Genomic DNA, 20,668 nt, shown 5'->3' on the forward strand with positions numbered 1-20,668 from the left:
AGAGTCATTGTGATCAGTACATTTAAGCTTACATATGGAATGTTACATTTATTAAACAAAATTTTGAATAAGTACGTACACATTTAAATTTTTGCACATACACACACATAATCACGTCTATATACTTTGCGGGGTAGACAGAGCCTTGAATAGACTGAAAGGCCACGGTCAGCTGTATGGCGTGACAAGTGTATATATCTTTCCATGGATGACGTAATAGGCGACATTATCAGTTTCGCATCCACGGACACAAACTCTGTTACCATTTTTAAATCGCGAATTGCACACTTAAAGTGAAAGGCGCCCGCGCAGCGCAAAAACCCAGTCGCGATCTGACCGCACGGCTGCACAGTCGTGTGATGATTTTGTAACAAAACGTTGCCGATATTTAAAAAAAGAATAATATTTAACGCGAAATGTTAAGAAGTGTGTGTTTGTTTGTCGCGCTTTTTTATGGATTTTCGGTGACGGCCCAGTCTTCTGGTGGTATAATTTACTTTTGTTGTTACCTTTGTGTAGGAAACTTGTTGTTGTCTTGCGCGTGGCGTGTGAACCGAAGACGGGAAAGGGGGGTGTTATAGTACTTTTCATCATCCCCCTGGAGTTGGTTCAAATTGCGTCCTCACCTGGCTGTAGACCGGAATGATTGGGTGAGTCAGGTTTTTACACGAATCGAGTCCCATCTGACCTCCGCAACCTTTGCAGGAGAACCTGACCTGTATTCGATCATGGTTACACATTATTGGCGCCGGGAACCACACGGCACTATTATTATTTGAAATGCATTTATCTTTATGAAAAACTTTCTTCCTTGCGTGTAAATTTTACATCCTACTAATATTATAAATGCGAAAGTTTGTGAGTATAATTATTAGGATGTCAGTATGGATGTTTGTTACTCTTTCACGCAAAAATTACTGAACCGATTACAACGAAATTTGGTAAGTAGGTAGCTGAAGACCCAGAATAACATATAGGCTACTTTTTAGCCCGGAGTCCCCGCCGGAAGGATTCCACGCGGACGGATTCGCGGGCGGCCTCTAGATACCTACATAAAATCACACCTCTTTCCCAGAGAAGTAGGCAGAGACTTAATCTTTCCACTTGCCACGATCCCTGCAATGCTACATATTTCTCTTCATCCACATTCATAACTCTCTTCATGCAAGCTTGTCGGTTTCGGGTACACTTGACCTGACCTTTCGCCAAAACGTGTCCAATTTGATTAAGGTACGTTTGTCTCATTAGGCCTTCCATTCTCACTCACCGACAAGACGATTTTGATTATACATACATACATACGGTCAGAGGTAGCCTCTGCCTACTCCTCCGGGAAAGAGGCGTGATTTTATGTATGTACATACGGTCATGTCTATATTGCGGGGTAGACAGAGCCAACAGTCTTGAAAAGACTGAATGGCCACGTTCAGCTATTTGGCTTAATAATAGAATCGCCTAAAAGAGAATCCCAAGTCTGTAAGCCTATCCCTTAGTCGCCTTTTATGAGAAAGAGATGGCCACCCCATCTCTTTCTCCTATTCTTTTTTGTATTGGTGCCAGGAACCACGCGGCTATGCACGGCGGCACGGAATTTTGATTATATTTATAACAATCCCTCAATTTAATCATAAAGTAGCCTTTTGGTCGTTTTAAGACTGTTCTGTCTACCCCGCAGGGGTTCAGGACGTGACTATATGTATGTATGGAACAAAGACAAACACTTCAGGTATATTATAGACATTTCTGGAAATTCCCACCGGAACAAAACCACGCGCAAAATATAGTCTATCACAAAACGTGATTCACGTTGCCTCGCGCTACGGTTTTCTGCTTAAAATAATACTGTCATTACTCGGAATATTTACCTCGGTTAAGGGAAAGTTGAATTAAATTCAAGACACAATTTTACGGTTGGCAACACTAGCAAAATTAAGGTGCAACGTCCTCTAGTCACATTTTCTTTGTAACCATATTTAAAACATGTCTATATCCCTTACGGGGTAAACAGAGCCAACAGTCTCGAAAAGATACTGAGACTACGTTCAGCTGTTTGACTTAATATCAATTATATCGAGATTCAAATAGTGACAGGTTGCTAGTCCATCGCCTACAAGAAGAATCCCAAGTTTATGAGCCTATTCCTTAGTCGCCTCTTACGACATCCATTGGATCTCCTCGGTGCCGGGAACCACACTGCAAGTATTATAATATTATGTACGATCGCGTTCATATCTGCAGTCATAGTTTTAAAATTCTTACGGGTTAAAATAGCGTGCACTGTGGTTCCACTAGATACACACACACATGCATATTTAAAAAGAATAAATATTCCTTCAAATGAATACGGTCTTTAATACCAATGATTACTAAGTAAAACAGTTTATTATTCTATGACATATAACATAACAAAACAGAAAGAGAGGGTAATCAACGATGTCCGAACTGGGCCCGATAATTGTCGATCGAGATATCGTCGTCTCTCATTATTTGCATAAGATTTGCCTATAGAGGGAAGCCTGCGACTGCCAGACTTATATCATTTCAATAAAGTTGAAAGTTTGTCTGCACACGACCCTAACATAGGTAGTGGTTCCTTTGAAAGTTATTGGGTAGCAATTTTATTACTTCGTTTGTGCAAGTGAGATCTAAGATATATTAGATAATCTCGCTTGCTCACACTCGCTTGTTCTAGTTACTAGCGGATTCCGAAGTTATTCAAGGAATTTCTGTCTATTAAAAAAAAATATATTGTTACTGACAATTTTTAATGTTTCAAGGTGCCATTTGAACTAAGTAACTGACTGACTAACTAACTAACTGATATCTAAGAATTACGATACCCGTGTCTTCAAACACGGAAATCAGCAAGAAATATTAAACAAGAGGGAGCAAAATAAAACACTCAATAATTAAAATTAGTAAATTTTATTGAAACAGTTTACCTATAGTTTTGTTTACATATTGATGATTATATAAAGGTATACATACAGCATATTACACTAATTTACCTATCTCCTGTTATTAAGGTTACAGCTTAATTATTCGTTTTCATAAAGAAAAGATATTGAAGCTGTCCTTAAAATACTATCTAAGTAGTAGTTTTAATATAAACTGGCAGAACCTTTCACACACTATATGGACTCGATACACAGGGTAGTTGTCTTGCACAAATGATATTGCATATCATCAATCGGATAAATACACCGCACAGTTGGTAACATGGTTTCTTGCAGCACTTGCACATAATGAGCAGCTGTAGCGCGTCCTGCTATCTACACCTGTTCCCCAGGTCCAGCAGCACTCATCCAGCCCCACATATTTACAGATATGTGTCCAGACTCCATATTTGGCACAATATTTTTTTCTTCATACCGAGTTGCATTTCTTCGCCATAAATGAAGCCCACCGTGTTGCGATGACGTAAACGAACTTTTTGTCCGTAAATATCGCCGTGTTCCAGTCAAAATCCAAATACTGCCGAGCAAATTCTAAATGTTTTTGCTTATTTATTTCGGATAAATACGGCTTTCTTGCTGGCTCTCTGTGGAATAGTGCCTCACGGTGCAAACTCGACGAACAGTAACCACTGATGTGTCGAACTGTTCCGCAAATGTTCTGGTCGGTATGAAGCCATTATTTTCGTACTGTTCCACCATGGATCTCCGCTGTGTGGCGTGTCGCTGTGTTGATTAGCGGACGACGGTCGCTGAGCGGTCGACTTTTTACACTACCCTCTTCTTGATGGCGCGTTACCCAACGCTTAACCGTTTGTTGTTTATTGTGTTATTTGTGTGAATGTGTGAGTGACAGCGGTGACTGCAAGCTATAAAGTTTTGCGAACTATGACTGCAATTATGAACGCGACCGTACCTACATACATAAAATCATGCCTTTTTCCCGGAGGGGTAGGCAGAACTCTTTCTTCTACTTCTTCTTCCTTAATTGAATAATAGTGACACCAACATAGGTATTTCTCATATAGGTAGTAAACTTGTTTTGACATCAAAACAAGAAAACCATGTAAATGAATAAATGTAACAGGTAAAAGACTTGCCGGTCGCACCAAGGTTAGATAACTTTTGTTTAATGACGAATGTAGGAAACTTGCGACTTACATTCCGAAACAGACTTGCATTGAGCTTGACACAGGAACCTCGTAAAGAATTGTATATTAGTTTGAACCTAAATCAAAATTAAGCACACTCTGTACATAAATCTATTTAAAATCGTCGATTCATATAAAAAAAAAATATTACATACATACATACATATAAATGGTCGCGTCTATATCCCTTGCAGAGAAGACAGAGCCAACAGTCTTGAAAAGACTGAATGGCCACGTTCAGCTATTTGGCTTAATGATAGAATTGAGATTCAAATACAAGTAGGTTGCTAGCCCATCGCCTAAAAAGAATCCCAAGTTTGTAAGCCTATCCCTTAGTCATCTTTTACGACATCCATGGGAAAGAGATGGAGTGGTCCTATTCTTTTTTGTATTGATGCCGGGAACTACACGGCACATTTTTTTTATTATTCAAATTTCATATAAGTCAATTAATCATAACAATGTCTATTCTCTCATCCACATTTCTATTCTAAGTTTGGATAGTTGTAAAGTTGACGTTGTTGAAGAAAATGCTGCAGTGCAGTTTGTTACCGCTCCTTCTGCACAACTTAGTTTTAAGTAATTTATTTGACGTCAACCAATGTTGTGAAACAAAAAGATATGACAATTATTAAATAATATTGACGTATCCCATAATCAATACATATCTACATATACTAATATTATAAAGCTGAAGAGTTTATTTGTTTGTTTTAACGCGCTAATCTCAGGAACTACTGGTTCGAATTGAAAAATTCTTTTTGCCTCGAATAGACCATTTATCGAGCATGGCTGCAGGCTATATAACATCACGCTGCTACTATAAGGAGCAAAGAAATAATGGAAAATGTAAAAAAAAGGGGAAAATTATTCATACTTGAGGGCTTCAATGATATTCCACGCGGACGAAGTCGCGGGCACAGCTGGTAATGAATAAAAGTTTTGAATTTTAATTTGAAAGAAATAATAATGTGCCGTGTAGTTCCCGGCACCAATACAAAAAAGAATAGGACCACTCATATCTCTTTCCCAGGGATGTCGTAAAAAGCAACTAAGGGATAGGCTTACAAACTTGGGATTATTTTTTAGGCGTTGGGTTAGCAACCTGTGGACGTGGCCATTCAGTCTTTTCAAGACTGTTGGCTCTGTCTACCCCGCAAGGGATATAGACGTGACCATATGTATGTATGTATGTATGTAAGAAATAATAACAAAGTAGTCCGTGTGTTCGTCTGTTTATTCTGTTTATTCATTAATAAATTACATTTCAACCGGATTCGATCGAGAAACCAGTTTTTTTATGGTCAAAGATTGACATAAATTTATACAAATTATGTAGATATCTTTTGCTCGAGACTTCGTCCGATGTTAAATTGACATATGTGCCCATCTTCTATAGATTTTTTGTTAATATATTTCAGTCGTAGATACAACTTATTTATTTTATTTATGTACATCAAAAAGTAAGAATAGAACTTAAACTAAAGAGAATACTTTATTTTTAAAAGAATTTTTTTCCAGTAGTAGCCCACAACGGGGAAATGTTAAGAAAAACAGTACTATCATTGAGCTTCAAATAGTGATCCAGATTTTTCAAGAACGGGCTCTGTCTACCCCGTAAGGGATAAAGATATGACGATATGTATGTATATGTTGATAAAAAAAACTAAAGCATAGTAATACTTAAGAACTCCTGCCATGTTGTAAAGTGGTTAAAAAACTAGTATGAAAGTTGTCTTCAATTGACGAAGTCAAGATTAATGTCATATTTTTTACATAAAAACCGGTTTATATACTGTAATTTCGGGACAATCTCTCGAATTCATTAACGATCATCATATCATCATTTCATATAAAATTACAAATTTTTCCCGGAAGGGTACAGGACTTGCAACTTTCCACTTGCCACGATCCCTGCATTGCATCTTTCGCTTTATACGATACTTATAATACTCTCTTTTTATACGATACGCTTTACACATACGTAACTCTTGTACCTAACAAAACAGTATATCTAATAAATAAAATAACTCATTCTTGAAACTCATCAGTTGAATCAATTATGAGAGTATTACAAATTTGCTATCTATTAGAAAACATTTTGTGTTTTGCTAATGATGTTGGTCATTATAATTTTAATAACAGTTACCCGTTCCCAAAACTGGTAGATTAATTAATCATTACCCAACTGGCTACTAAAAAGGTTCTATTAGAAAGTAAATAAAACTCTCGAGGTCTTATCTTTTTCCTACTGTTGCACATTATTGTACATCACACGCCATTAGCCAATCATAGCAAGAATACGATGCGCTCAGCCAATAGCAGCGAAGAATCTGTGGCGACATATCAAACGTCACTCGCCACCAGCCTACCACAGCGCGTAATCTTAATCGCGAAATATAACCTGCGACTCAATATCGGCCCAGGCGTAACACCAGTCTACAGGAAATTGTTCCATTTATATTGGTTTAGACCGAACTATCGCTTTCTGGACCATTGTTGTGAGCTATTTTTATAACAACCTTTTTTGTATAATGTTTACTTTTATTTTTTATGTCTGTCACTAACGTCAAATAAAAGTACCAATTCGACTGTTCACAAGTTTTATAATTTTTCATTATAATATCCAATTTTGTTTTATCTAATCATACAGTCCACCTTTCCACAACATTTTTTGGTCTATATCGCCGTAGTTTTTGAACCAATTCGACTGTTCACAAGTTTTTATCATTTTTCATTATAATATCCAATTTTATTTAATCTAATCATACAGTCCACCTTTTCACAACAACCATGATGATGATTGGGTAGGCTAGGTTTATAAACAAAGCGACTATCTGACCCCCGCAACCTTTGCAGGGGAACCTAAGCCATAGATCATGCTTACGTTAAGTTAATAAAATGTGCAGGTTTCCTCACGATGTGTTTTGCCGTGAGGGCATAGGGTAACATTCAAACTAATAATCCACTGAAAGATGTACATGGGCACAGTAGGATTTGAACCTGTGTCTACCTACAAGAATGCTTTACTGCCGCATAAATGGGCGAGGTCAGCATTCCATTTTATCCCTCCACTCGACGCGCATTTAAATCTACTTTTATTTTCTTTTGTGCCGTGTGGTTCCCGGCGCCAATAAAAAAAAGAATAGGACCACTCCATCTCGTTCCCATGGATGTCGTAAAAGGCGACTAAGGGATAGGCTTATAAACTTGGGGTTCTTCTTTTAGGCGATGGGCTAGCAACCTGTCACTATTTGAATCTCAATTCCGTCATAAAGCCAAACAGCTGAACGTGGCCTATCGGTCTTTTCAAGACTGTTGGCTCTGTCCACCCCGCAAGGGATATAGACGTGATTATATGTATGTATATATGTATTTTTTTTTCATCTCACAATGACCAGGATTCGATTTTGATCCAACAATGTCCAAAAGACTGGACAGATAAATTCAAATAGTGACAGCGGGGATTGCATGACACGCGCGACGCTGTTTTTATAGCGCGTTTCACGTCATAATAAAAAATCGAAACAGCTATATTATATGTATGTGTATGTATGTATGTTTATTTTCTTCCAGGTCCCAGACACGGCAAAGCCGTTGTCTGCTATGTGGCCACATGGGCCGCTTACAGGAAGGGCGCTGGGCAGTTTGAAGTCGACAACCTTAACCCTTCACTATGCACGCACTTAGTCTACACCTTTGCTGGATTGGACGACAAACTTAATACCATCAAAAGTTTGGGTAGGAATCTTAACAATAAAACTTGTATGCTTCGAGCTATGTGTCTGTCGTGTTTTAGAATAAAAATAAAAAATAAAAATGTTTATTTAGGTAACCAAAGGTAAATACATAACACGAGTTGTGGGAGTCTCCTTTTAAGCAAATTTTGCTTGAGCCAGGAGGCACCGCTCTTTCATAACATAGCAATAGAACAACTCCATTACTTTCCAATGGATGTAGTAAAGGCGACTAAGGGAATGTGAGCACCGTCATTTAGTGCAAGCTTCAATGCTGGTCTGAAAGCGAAGAAAAAACATAGTGCCTGTCACTGCTGCGTTTTTCTGGTACAGATTATAAAAGTCAATCAAGCTATGGCTTATAACTTGGGATTCTACTTCTAGGCGATAGGCTAGTAACCAATAAGATTATTTATCACGCGATATTATGAACCATCCAATAGTGACAGAGGGGTTAGTGCGAGTTTTAGGCCGTGTGGTTCCCGGCACCAATAGAAAAAAGAATAGGACCACTCCATCTCTTTCCTATATATGACGAGAGCCAACAGTCTTGAAAAGTCTGATAGGCCACGTTCAGCTATTTGGCTTTAATATAGAATTGAGATTGAAATAGTGACAGGTTGCTAGGCCATCGCCTAAAAGAAGAATCCCAAGTTTATAAGTCTACCCCTCAGTCGCCTTTTACGACATCCATGGGAGAGACATGGAGTGGTCCTATTCTTTTTCTATTGGTGCCGGGAATCACAAGGCACTAAAAATAAATTGTACGAAATATATTTTTTCAGACGAATGGATGGACTTCCAAAGGAACTCAGGCGCTGTCAACAAAATCCTAGCGTTGAAGGAACGATATCCGCATTTAAAGGTAGGTTCTGTCTACCCCGCAAGGGATATAGACGTGACCATATGTATGTATGTAAAGGTAGGTACTTTACTCCTACTTTTATTCTCTCGTGTCTAAAAAATAAATAAATGGGGATTCACTTCCGAAGGAATTTCCAAAAAAAGTAATAGTTAGTTGTGACGAGCGTAATATATGAACCAAATTGCGGAGCGAGCCGAATCGAGCGAGCGAAGCGATCTATATTATGACAACGAAAAAGGTCATTATTTTATCTTCTTTATAACTTTCTTTTAATGCATGAAATATATACATACATACATACATAAATCCCGCCTCTTCCCCGGTGGGGTAGGCACAGACCAAAACTTTTCACTTGCCACGATCCCTGCATACTTCTTTCGCTTCATCCACATTAATAACTCCCTTCATGCAAGCTCAACCCTGCAAGGTGACCTTTTGCTAGAACGTCTCCGATTTGATCAAGGTACGTTCGTCTAGGCCTTCCCACTCCAACAGTCCCATTCACACTTCCATACAAACATACTTCTAATCACGTCTACATCCCTTGCGGGGTAGACAGAGCCAACAGACTTGAAAAGACTGATAGGCCATTTCGGCTGTTTGGCTTCATGATAGAATTAAGATCCAAATATTGACAGCTTGCTAGACTATCGCCTATAAGAAGAATCCCAAGTTTATCAGTCTATCCCTTAGTCGCCTTTTACGAGATCCATGGGAAAGAGATGGAGTGATCCTATTCTTTTGTGTTATTGGTGCCGGTAACCAAACGGCATGCCCTTGTGTGCGATCATTATAATGACAAAGAAAAGATAATTCTCTTTTCTTTTTTTTTAATTGCTTAGAATATATATTTGAGTTTGTTTCTTTTTTTTTTCTTTTAACGCTTGAAATATATATATTTTTGTATCTGTTTAAGGTGACCATCGCCATTGGGGGTTGGAACGAAGGCTCCGCCAGATATTCCAACATGACCGCCACTAGAGAGGGAAGGAAAAAGTTCATCGATAGTGTTCTCTCTTTCTTAAAGTGAGTAGATAATATTATTTATATACTATAGCTTTGCTCGTGACTTCGATAACTTCGTAAAAAGTTCACTGAAAAAACTGGCCCCCTGTATGGCCCCTTTAAGAGGAGGGGGGGTTTTATACATACATATAATCACGTCTATATCCCGTGCGGGGTAGACAGAGGGGTTGAAAAGACATAGGTTATGTTCAGCTTTTTGGCTTTAAGATAGAATTGGGATTCAAATAGTGGCAGGTTGCTAGCCCAGTGCCTAAAAGAAGAATCCCAAGTTTATAAGCCTATCCCTTAGTCGCTTTTAACATCCATGGGAAAGAGATGGAGTGGTCCTATTCTTTTCGAAGGCGAATTTTATTCTAGACACGCATGGTTTTAAGCCATATTTAGCCAGAACGTTGCGACTCGAACATTGTCGAGTCAGAATTATGAAGAAGATTTATTAATAATATTTAATGAAGAAAATCTGGATTAATCTGATCTTAACATGTTTCAGCAAATACAAATTCGACGGTTTGGACCTTGACTGGGAGTACCCCGCCAAGAGAGGGGGCGTGGAACAGGATAAGAACAACTACGTTTCTCTTGTCAAGGTAGATTCAGTCTCTGATAATGTATCGTGTGCAGTGCCGTGTGGTTCCCGGCACCAATACAAAAAGAATAGGACCACTCCCATCTCTTTTCCATGGATATCGTAAAATGCGACTAAGGGATTGGGTTACAAACTTGGGATTCGTTTTTTTGGCGATGTGTTAGCAACCTGTCACTATTTGAATCTTAATTCTATGATTAAGTCTTTTCAAGACTGTTGGCTCTGTCTACCCCGCAAGGGATATAGACGTGATTATATGTATGTATGTATTTTAACACATTCACTGAGTATGTAGGGAAAAGTCGGAGTGGGAAGGCCTAGACGAACGTATCTTGATCAAATTAAGTACGTCCTGGTAAAGGGTCAGGTCAAGAGTACCCGAAACCGAAGGAAGTATGCAGAGATCGTGGCAAATGGTAAGATGTAGTCTCTGCCTACCCCTCCGGGAAAGAGGCGTGATTTTTTGTATGTAAATATTTTAATTTAATTTAAAAAAAATCTTAAATACATCTTCTAGGAACTGAAAGAAGCGTTCAGAGACCACGGCTACATCCTCACAGCCGCGTTCGGCGCCGGCAAGAGCACAATGGACGTCGCCTACGACCTACCCAGGCTGAGTCAGCACCTGGACCTCATCCATATGATGTGTTACGATTACCATGGAACTTGGGACGGTACCGTGGGGGCCAATGCGCCGCTGAGGGGGATCAGTGATGATGATGTGTTGAGTGTGGTAATGTTACCTATTAATTTATTGTGGCATTGTTGTAGGTTTTCAATAATACACCGAGTCGTCTATGTATATTCCGCTAACGAACATTAAACATACATATAATCACCTTGCGGGGTAGACAGAGCCAACAGTCTTAAAGACTGATAGGTCAGGTTCAGCTGTTTGGCTTAATGATAGAATTGAGACTCAAATACTGACAAGTTGCTAGCCTGTCGCCTAAAAGAATCCCAAGTTTATAAGCTTACCTTTAGTCGCCTTTTACGACATGGAAAAGAGATGGAGTGGTCCTATTATTTTTTCTATTTGTGGCGGTAACCACACGGCCCTAAAGGAATAGTAAAGGTTGCCTAAATTTTAGAGCCAATGAAGTTGCTCCAACTTTCGTTAGCGCTGTATGTGCCCGGCTTAAAATAGAAACGTATGGTAGTACCACAGAAATATTTTAAAGTAATTAGTGCAGATATCTTGTGACAAGATTTTGCAAAGATGTATTTAGCTGTTTGGTTAAAATTTTTCGATGCAATGAAGATTTGCTTCACATTTTATTGTAGTGCAATGTAGGTAACATGTTGCTAGAAAGAATCCAAAAACGAGTCATCATTTATATTCATTTCCATACTTGCTTTGCTTATAGACCGCTGATGATTTCCCATTTTTCAGGAATACACCATCAAGTACATGCTGGACCATGGTGTAAAACCCCACAAAATGGTGTTAGGTCTACCGATGTATGGCCGTACTTTCGTGCTGAAAAACCCCAACATCACCCATGTTGAATTTGGTGTGACGAAGGTGGAGGCTTCTGGTTTTAAAGGACCATATACTGGGGAGAATGGATTCATGGGGTATAATGAGGTGAGTTTTAAATTATATAGCACCACTAACTAGTATTTTCATATTTGTCCTGAAGTGAATCAACTGGACTTATATGAAAATACTAGTACATACTGCTTTCTCTTTATCCACAGTCGACCCTTTTCATTCAAGCTCGGCTTAATTTGATCAAGATACGTTCATAGGCCAAGGCCTATCCTTCCCACTCCGACCTTCCTCTCCACACTCTCCTTGTATATTTGCTTAGTCAACCTGCTTTCATTCATCCTCTCCACATGACTTAACCATCTTAACATATTTTTGCTGTTTCTACATCTTCACCTCTTCATTTTACATATTCAGTACGACTAGACTAATTCTATGACTTCTTTCAAATTACCATCTCTGACTGATTCCCCCTTTTTTCTAGATTTGTATGGAAATCGAGAACAATGGGTCTTCCTGGCAAAAGCTGTGGCATGAGCAAACGTCAACACCTTACCTCAGGAATGGAGAGAAGGTCCTTTCTTATGATAATAGAAGGTCCATTGCTGCCAAAGTCAAGTATGTAGATGATATTCTAATAATTCTAGAGTAAAGTCGAATTAATTACAAGTAGTCGCTTAGATGATACACATGCCAATGGATTAAAAACTGACGATACTATAAAGTGGAGAAAGAAATGTCGTAAAGCTGACCCCTGAAACTACAGTAGAATACTTCACGAAATTTGTGCCCGTGTAATAAGTGGCTGCCAATTGGCGTTAATTTCATTACATCCTCACCATTCTGGAGAGACGACCCGGGTATGCCTTTTTGCACGATTGGGTAAGTCAAAATTTTACACGAAGCGACTCCCATCTGACCTCCGCAACCTTTGCAGAGGAACTTTTGCCCACAAATATTTATTTCTTTACTGCGGTCAATTTGGCCATCTACATTATGGAAAACAGTATAGTGAGAGAAAGAAAAGCAGTTAATATAAAAATCACTTCTTTGTAGAATGGCAATAGATTACAATCTCGGTGGAGTGATGGTGTGGAGCATAGACACGGATGATTTTAATGGAAACTGTAAGCAAGGCGAGCCGGACGCGTTTAAAGATTTCTATGACAGATACAAGACGTTGAAGAACGATCCTGTTCTAAAGGAGGCTTTGAAAACACTTCACTTACGAGGTAAAACTGCTAAAAAGTATTCCTCACTTATTGGAGGGTAACGGACATTACTTTAATTTTGGTTTCAATAGAATTTTCTGTTTAGTTTTTAAAATAATATATTGAACACAAAAAGCAAAAAAAAATCAGACAGATAATTTAAAATTAAAATTTTTCAAGAGATTGAAAATTGGCTCAGAAAAAAACCACTTCATTTTTTTTTTTTTTTAATTTCATGCAAGTGATGCCTTGTGCCGATTTTCAATCACTCTAATATAATAGAAAATAGTTTCAGTATAAGTAGAAAAACATAGTAAAAAAAACTAATTTGCCATAGGCATAGATTAGGTTTTGACATGAAATTGTCACAGATGTCAGGACAAAAGTCTTGATAAAATGCGTAATACACCTATTAAGGTTTAAAGACATTTATTCTCATAAAGACAATTTGTCTCTTACATGAGAACTTAAATTACTATTTACATAATATTATAGATGTTCGTTCGTTGCCTTGAAACGGTTAGGTACATAATAAAATAAAAGTATACATACTTAAAAGTTAGATGAAAAAAAAGAAATGAAACTAAAATAACAAACCATAATTACAAACTTACTACTAAGTTATTAAGAACAATAGCTTGTACACTATTACCAGAGATCGGAATAGGTAGATTGATTTTATGTTCTTGCATCATGAATTACCATAGAAAGCATAACATGGATAAGCCTCTTTTCCGGGATTCCATTTCAGTACTTACACTTACAGTAAACTACATTGTCCGCGGGTAACATAGGACTATAATTTACGTGAACGAATTCGGGGGAAAACAGCTACCACTAATATATTCTTCATCCCACTTGTAAAAGTTCCGGAAATTAAGATTTTAATAATTTACATATACCGCAATCCCGGACGGAGGCATGTCCATATTAATATATACGTCGCACCTTTAGAATTATAGAGACCTAATCCAAAATTTTGACTTTCAGTCATAGAATGACTTAAAAAAACCATACCCACCAACTTTTATTAAAACAAAGGCCTATTTTCGCGTGAGAGGAGCTACGCGTATATTTCTGTCTCTTTCATGCCCTCCCATAACCCAATGTGCGTTCGGTTTGAGATCGGTTTCAGTTTTCGCTGTTTTCCTAAAACTACTTTTTTTTGGATAAGGTCTCTATAATTGTAAAGGTGCGACGTTTCAGTTCATTGACCCCAATTCAATCTACCTATTCCGATCTTTAACTATTACAGATAATAACCTGAGCAGTCACACCGCATACACTGTCTCCGATGGGAACCTCCACCTCCGTATCCCCAACCCAATGTCCCCGAATTACCCTCTCATGCAGTCCATCGATCAAGCGATGACCCTCGCGTTAGAGGAGAAGAGAATCAACGACGAAATGGAGAACGTCGCGAGAGGAAACGAGATAGCGCATAAAGACGAACCCGATTCAGCTAATATGGTTAACGCGGCTAGCGTGTTATGTTTTGCAGCATTAGTTCTAGTTAAGCTGTTGTAGTTTTAAGTTTAATTTATTTTTAATTTGTATAATACTCATTTTTTTAATTTAATTGGATTTATGTTTATGTATATAGATTTTTGTTGATTTTGCGTCTTTAAAAACGAAAAAAAGTTTTCAGCGGTCAAATTTATTGTCTTAATCATTATACTTATACATAGTCGCGTCTATATATCCCCTGCGGGGTAGACAAAGCCAGTATTCTTGAAAATACTGAAAGGTAATGTTCAGCTGTATGGCTTTATGATGGAATTAAAATTGCAACAGTGTCTAGCCCATCAGCTACAAGAGGAATCCCAGGTTTTTAATCAATTTATTTCAATTATTTTATACTAGAGGTCGCTCGCGAGTCGTCCGCATGGAAACCTTATCAATCCCGCGGGAACTCCGGGATAAGAAGTAGCCTATATGTTATTCTGGGTCATCAGCTACCTACATACCAAATTTCACCGTAATCGATCCAGTAGTTTTTGCGTGAAAGAGTAACAAACATCCATGACATACTCACAAACTTTCGCATTTATAATATTAGTAGGATTTTAACAGCATTTGAACTAGTCATTGAGTTCCTTTTTTGTGTATGCTCTAACATCCCTAGCACTTGGTCTCTCTCTCTCTCTGCGTGGTCCCGGTCGCACCCCCTACAGACGGCCTCTGTGGCGCAGCGGTAGTGCGCTTGTCTGTGACACAGGAGGCCTCGGGTTCAAAAATTAAAAAAAAAATTCAAAATCCCGGACAGGGCATGATGAGAAAAGAACTTTCTCTGATTGTCCTGGGCCTTGGATGTTTATCTATATAAGTATTTATTATAAAATATAGTACCGTTGAGTTAGTATCTCGTAACGCAAGTCTCGAACTTACTTCGAGGCTAACTCAATCTGTGTAATTTGTCCAAAAAAAAAAAGTGTTTCGGGGCCGGGGGTTCGCCTATCACTTTGTGTAATGTTGTATATTAATCTTACATACGTACATACATATGGTCACGTCTATGGCCCTTGCGGGATAGACAGAGTCAACCAGTCTTGAAAAGACTGAATCTTATGATCAATTATTTGTATTCTTCAATTCTATAATACCTTTTAAAACTAAAATTTTGATTGATGTGCTTTAAAAGATGCTGTAAACCAATTATTAGTTTACATAACAATGGAAATAATATTAAGAGAAGTTGCTAACCTTCATTTTTTACATACATACATACATATAGTCACATCTATATCCCTTGCGGGGTAGACAGAGCCAACAGTCTTGAAAAGACTGAATGGCCTCGTTCAGCTATTTGGCCTAATGATAGAATTGAGATTCATTCATTATTTTTTACCATGGCTTACATTTTATTATTATTTAGTCCTTTAGTCTCTTTTATCGACATCACGTTAAAACGATCTTCGTGGTTGATTCTGGTAAGTTTCAAAATAAAATGCTATCTTGTAAAAAATGTATTAAACAAACATTAAATAAAATAAATATCTAATAAATATGTACATCATTTTGTTAAATAGCATATTAGATTCATAAATCTTCATAAGGAGATCCGCAGCGTACATTGTAGAAATGATCACATACCTGAAAATAAATGAAATATTTAGAATAGAATAGATTTATTTTGAAAACTGGATACAAAGTATCACTTATTGAAGTTAACATAACTAAACTCATAATTATGTCTACTACCGCTTCCAAATGTGTAACAGAAGCGGCAGAACAAACTACACTGCAGCATTTTCATTTTGTCTACATCAAAAATAAATTGTGAATACCTAAGTATAAAATTTATGATTTCAATATACATAAATATAATAAGTATGTTTATTGTTTGTGGTTTTTTTTCATGCATGTACGAGGACTTTTTTCTGAGTAAGTACAGAGATAAATTATATTACTAACTGATAACTCTTAAGGTAAGGAAAAACATGGTAAGGAAACTTGCAAATTCAGGCACCTGAATCTGAACCTTGATCCTACAAAGACAAGGTTCCCTTGCAAAGCATGCGGATGTCAGACGGGAGACGCTTCGAGTAAAATCCTTGAATTAACTAATCCAGGGTAATATTCATAGGCTCCTGTGGAGAAAGGTAAGGACGCATGTGGAACCCCAGGCGAAGATGATGAAATAGCTTATAAATATAACAAGAATTAAAATTGGGTTAGGATTCTCAGATTACGAAGAAGAAGAAGAAGACTGGCACGGAGGTAAAAAACAAGAACTTGACACCAACTCCTGGATCGTGGTCACATTCCAGCCTACCCCTGAAACTCGCGGTAAAGTTAATTGATCAATTTAACACACATACTCACATATCATCACGTCTTTATCTCTTGCGGGGTAGACAAAGCCTTGAAAAGGCCAATAGGCAACGTTCAGCTAATAAATTTAACTTACTTGAAATTGCTCATTGAAGAGGGTTCCGTTGGCACAGAGGTCAGTGCTGACTAGATGCTGACGCCAGCAGAAATGGTACGCCTGGAAGTAGAAGATTTTAATTGAAAATAGTGTTACCAGAGGTCAGACGAAAAACATTTTGCAAAGACACAAAAGACTGAATTACCTAATGGCCAGTTAAATATTAAAAAAAAAAAAATACCGATTTCGCGCGCTCCATTAACAAGCTAATTTTTTAATCAGTTTTTTTTTTAAATACCTAAGTGCCAATAAGGATGCAATCTGAACAAACTCGGCTGTAGACTCGTAGACTGAGCCATTGATTTGTTGGAATTGGCATACTTTCATACATATAATCACGTCTATAACCTTTGCGGGATAGACAGAGACTACAATCTTGAAAATACTGAAGGGCCACGTTCAGCTGTTTGGCTTAATGATATAATAGTATATCATTAAGCCAAACAGCTAATGAGATTTAAAATAATAATGATTAAAAGTAGTATAGTTAATTTTTGTGATATCAAATCAAATATTTTTCTTTCTTTCTTTCTAAAATAGTGACATGTTGCTAGCCCATCGCCTAAAAGAAGAATCCCAAGTTTCTAAGCCTATCCCTCAGTCGCCTATTACTACATCGTTGAGAAAGAGATGGAATGGTCCTATAAAAAATAGGACCACTCTTCCTCAACTATTGTTTTATCGATGCCGGGAACCACACGGCACTGACATTAAATTGACATAACAAAATACCTGACATCCAGTATGCACATCAGCGTAGTACCCTCTCTGACGGCCGCGACACGTGAAGTCGGTAGATGGCGCTGTGTGCAACACCGGGTGGAGGGGCGGGGAGTGGGGGAGGTGCAGCACGTGGTAGTAGTCGTAGGGGACCTGGCTTGAGGTGGCCGACACCGCTGGAATAAACACAAGTTTGTCAGCGACGTAGATCACACACATTATCGTTTGCCGCAAACCCTTCGGACCATTTTTCCTGGTTTAAAAATGGTTTATTACATACATACATACATATAATCACGTCTATATCCCTTGCGGGGTAGACAGAGCCAACAGTCCTGAGCGGACTGTTAGGCCACGTTCAGCTATTTGGCTTTAAGATAGAATTGAGATTCGAATAGTGACAAGTTGCTAGCCTATCGCCTAAAAAAAGAATCTCAAGTTTGTAAGCCTATCCCTTAGTCGCCTTTTACGACATCCATGGGAAAGAGATGGAGTGGTCCTATTCTTTTTTGTATTGGTGCCGGGAACCACACGGCATCAATACAAAAAAGTTTATACAGTTTATTCCACACCCTAAAATTGCGGCCGATCGCCAACTCGCTGGACAGACCTGATCAAAATAGCTACTGAGTGTACTATAGTCCAGTGTGCTCGCAACTGCTGTAACCGGCAGAAATGGAAGCACATCACTGAGAGAACAGTCCTCGGGAAAGAACACGACCCGCCGAGCTCTCCATGTACCTCGTCTGCTCAACCACGACGTTTCTGACAAGAGTGTTCGACTAAGAAGAAGAAAATTGCCTGAATGTGCAGATTTCTGATCCATCCAGGCCAAGCCAGGATTATATTTAATCAAGTTTTTATCCTTTAGCCGTGTGGTTCCCGGCACCAATACAAAAAAGAATAGGACCACTAGGTACATGTCTTTCTGATCGATGTCGTAAAAGGCGACTAAGAGATAGGCTGACAAACTTGGGATTCTTTTTTAGGCGATGGGCTAGCAACCTGTCCCTATTTGAATCTCAATTCTATCATTAAGCCAAATAGCTGAACGTGGCCATTCAGTCTTTTCAAGACTGTTGGCTCTGTCTACCCCGCAAGGGATATAGACGTGACCATATGTATGTATGTATGTTGTCAGGGACGTAGATCACACACATTGTCGATCACCCAGATTATATCACCTGGGTGATCTGATCACACCCTAAAATTGCCTGAAAGTGCAGATTTCTGATCCATCCAGGCCATGATTCAATATGAATGATAATCACGTCTCTATCCCTTAAGGGGTACTGAGATGTATGTATCACCCATGTACACCTATTAATATATATGCGTATCATGCGTATGAATAAATCAGTGTTTAATCAGCCTTTGGCCGTTTCACTAGTCTCCACTCGCCACTTCCCTACATGGCGACCCTGCCAGGATGCAGAAGATTACGTTGCGCCGCCAGCCTGTCGCGCCCGAATTCGATACCGTCGCGAAGCGTGTAAGGTGCAGAGTGTGCACCGAGTACCGAGAAGCTGTTTCGACTTGTGTGGTCCATATTGTGTCATCATGGAAGCTTCCAGAGCGCTCATTACTGTGCTAAGTGACACTAGTGCTTGTGCTAAAAAAATGGCTTCGTCGCAAACTAAGGAAGAGCTGGTGATCCCTCAAAATGCAGCTGGGGGTGTGAATAATGTGCAGATAGAGGATTTCCGCACGCACCTTAAGAACACAGATATATTGATGCTCTTGGTTGAATTGGGCGTGGCATGTATTATCATATACTTGCTGTTCCGAATTTACAGAACAGACCAACAGTCTCTCAAAGATTCCATCATAGAGTCATTGAGCTGCACGTGGCCTCTCAACTTTCAGCATCAATAATGAAATTGACATTCAAATAGTGACAGGTTGCAAGCCTAAATGAATCTCAAGTTTGTTCTCCTTTACGACATCCAAGGAAAAGAGATGGAGTGGTCCAATTCTAAAGTGCTACGACCCAAACGGCACACGATATTTCTCACACTATTTTCCCTTCCCACTTTAAGAGCAGCAATAGTTATGTTAGTATTTAAACTAATGTTTGTAAAAAAATATAGCAATCCTGGTCAGGATTGCTATATATAAGAGTATATTTTGTCTAAGTATACACCTTCTTCTCCCTGGCTTAAGTCCCGGTTGCCTCCTCACCACTCTGGAGAGGAGCCCGGGGTATGCCTTTGACCATGGATCCTGGATTGGGTGAGGTTTTTACACCTGACCTGCGAAATCTTTGCAGGGGAACCTAACCCGTATTGAATCGATCATGGTTACACGTCCAGTTGCCTGAATGTGTAGGTTTCCTCACGAAATTTCCTTCACTGTAAAAGCTTCGGTGAGTCTAAGTATAAACTCTCGGGAATAAATTGTATCTAAATGACAGTGACAGAGAATGCATAAAAATCCGTTGCTTGATTGAAAAAGAAAACAATATTTAAATTTAATTTAGAACCAATCAGAAGAAATCTGTATAAATATCTATATAAAGTAAAAAGAAACATACCCAACAAAAAAACAATAATCCTAAACATTTTTCAAAGACACAAAACACTAAATTAATGGCCAGTTAAAAAAAATAAAATATAAAAAATTAAACTGATTTCGCGCGGTTTCGCCGCGCTGCAGATACAGATTAACAAGCTAAACTTTTAATCCATTTGTTTAGAGTGGGCTTGTTGTTATTGATACTGGATGGTATTATGCAGCATAGGGACAAAGAATTTAATAAATATTATAAATATAAATAGTATATTCACGATGTAGGGATAATCATACTTTTAATTTAGCTTAAACAAATACATGAAAAAAATCATGTTAAGTACTTGAAATTTGGGTAATATAGTATAGTAAACACGGTAGAATTGGGATTGAATGAAATTCTATAGGAGCCAAAAATAAAGAAACCTGGTTCTTAAATTAGTGTAAAGACCGTTTCAGTTAAGATAAATTTAGAATCGTAATAAGT

At 38.3% G+C, this 20,668-nt stretch overlaps 2 protein-coding genes across 2 annotated transcripts; one reads left to right on the top strand and one right to left on the bottom strand.

Annotated features, from left to right (window-relative positions):
• Positions 1 to 338: 338 nt before the first annotated feature.
• On the top strand, positions 339 to 16,301 carry LOC106131043 (probable chitinase 2). Its single transcript, XM_013330035.2, has 10 exons — positions 339 to 486; positions 7,682 to 7,846; positions 8,628 to 8,707; positions 9,624 to 9,733; positions 10,224 to 10,320; positions 10,837 to 11,052; positions 11,713 to 11,907; positions 12,296 to 12,429; positions 12,868 to 13,043; positions 14,278 to 16,301. The coding sequence occupies exons 1-10, from the start codon at positions 417 to 419 to the stop codon at positions 14,547 to 14,549; spliced, it is 1,515 nt and encodes a 504-aa protein (XP_013185489.1). The 5' UTR covers positions 339 to 416; the 3' UTR covers positions 14,550 to 16,301.
• Positions 16,029 to 20,234, bottom strand: LOC106131020 (U-scoloptoxin(01)-Cw1a-like). The gene is made up of 4 exons (XM_060952782.1): positions 20,207 to 20,234; positions 17,686 to 17,849; positions 16,933 to 17,013; positions 16,029 to 16,115 (listed from the first exon to the last, which is right to left on the bottom strand). Exons 1-4 carry the CDS (start codon positions 20,232 to 20,234, stop codon positions 16,062 to 16,064), a joined length of 327 nt encoding a protein of 108 aa, XP_060808765.1. The 3' UTR covers positions 16,029 to 16,061.
• Positions 20,235 to 20,668: the final 434 nt, after the last annotated feature.

The sequence above is a fragment of the Amyelois transitella genome, chromosome 29 (genome assembly GCF_032362555.1).
Source record: "Amyelois transitella isolate CPQ chromosome 29, ilAmyTran1.1, whole genome shotgun sequence".
Lineage (NCBI taxonomy): Eukaryota > Metazoa > Arthropoda > Insecta > Lepidoptera > Pyralidae > Amyelois > Amyelois transitella.

What these genes read in the sequence shown, in the direction of transcription:
- LOC106131043 (XM_013330035.2), top strand. Translation starts at nt 417, where the DNA reads ATGTTAAGAAGTGTGTGTTTGTTTGTCGCGCTTTTTTATGGATTTTCG. An exon ending in AGTGTTCTCTCTTTCTTAAA is followed by an intron (nt 9,734 to 10,223) that starts GTGAGTAGATAA and finishes AACATGTTTCAG; the next exon opens with CAAATACAAATTCGACGGTT. An exon ending in GATTCATGGGGTATAATGAG is followed by an intron (nt 11,908 to 12,295) that starts GTGAGTTTTAAA and finishes CCTTTTTTCTAG; the next exon opens with ATTTGTATGGAAATCGAGAA.
- LOC106131020 (XM_060952782.1), bottom strand. Translation starts at nt 20,234, where the DNA reads ATGTTTAGGATTATTGTTTTTTTGTTGG. An exon ending in GATTATTGTTTTTTTGTTGG is followed by an intron (nt 17,850 to 20,206) that starts GTATGTTTCTTT and finishes TGTTTATTCCAG; the next exon opens with CGGTGTCGGCCACCTCAAGC. An exon ending in TCTTCAATGAGCAATTTCAA is followed by an intron (nt 16,116 to 16,932) that starts GTAAGTTAAATT and finishes ATTTATTTTCAG; the next exon opens with GTATGTGATCATTTCTACAA.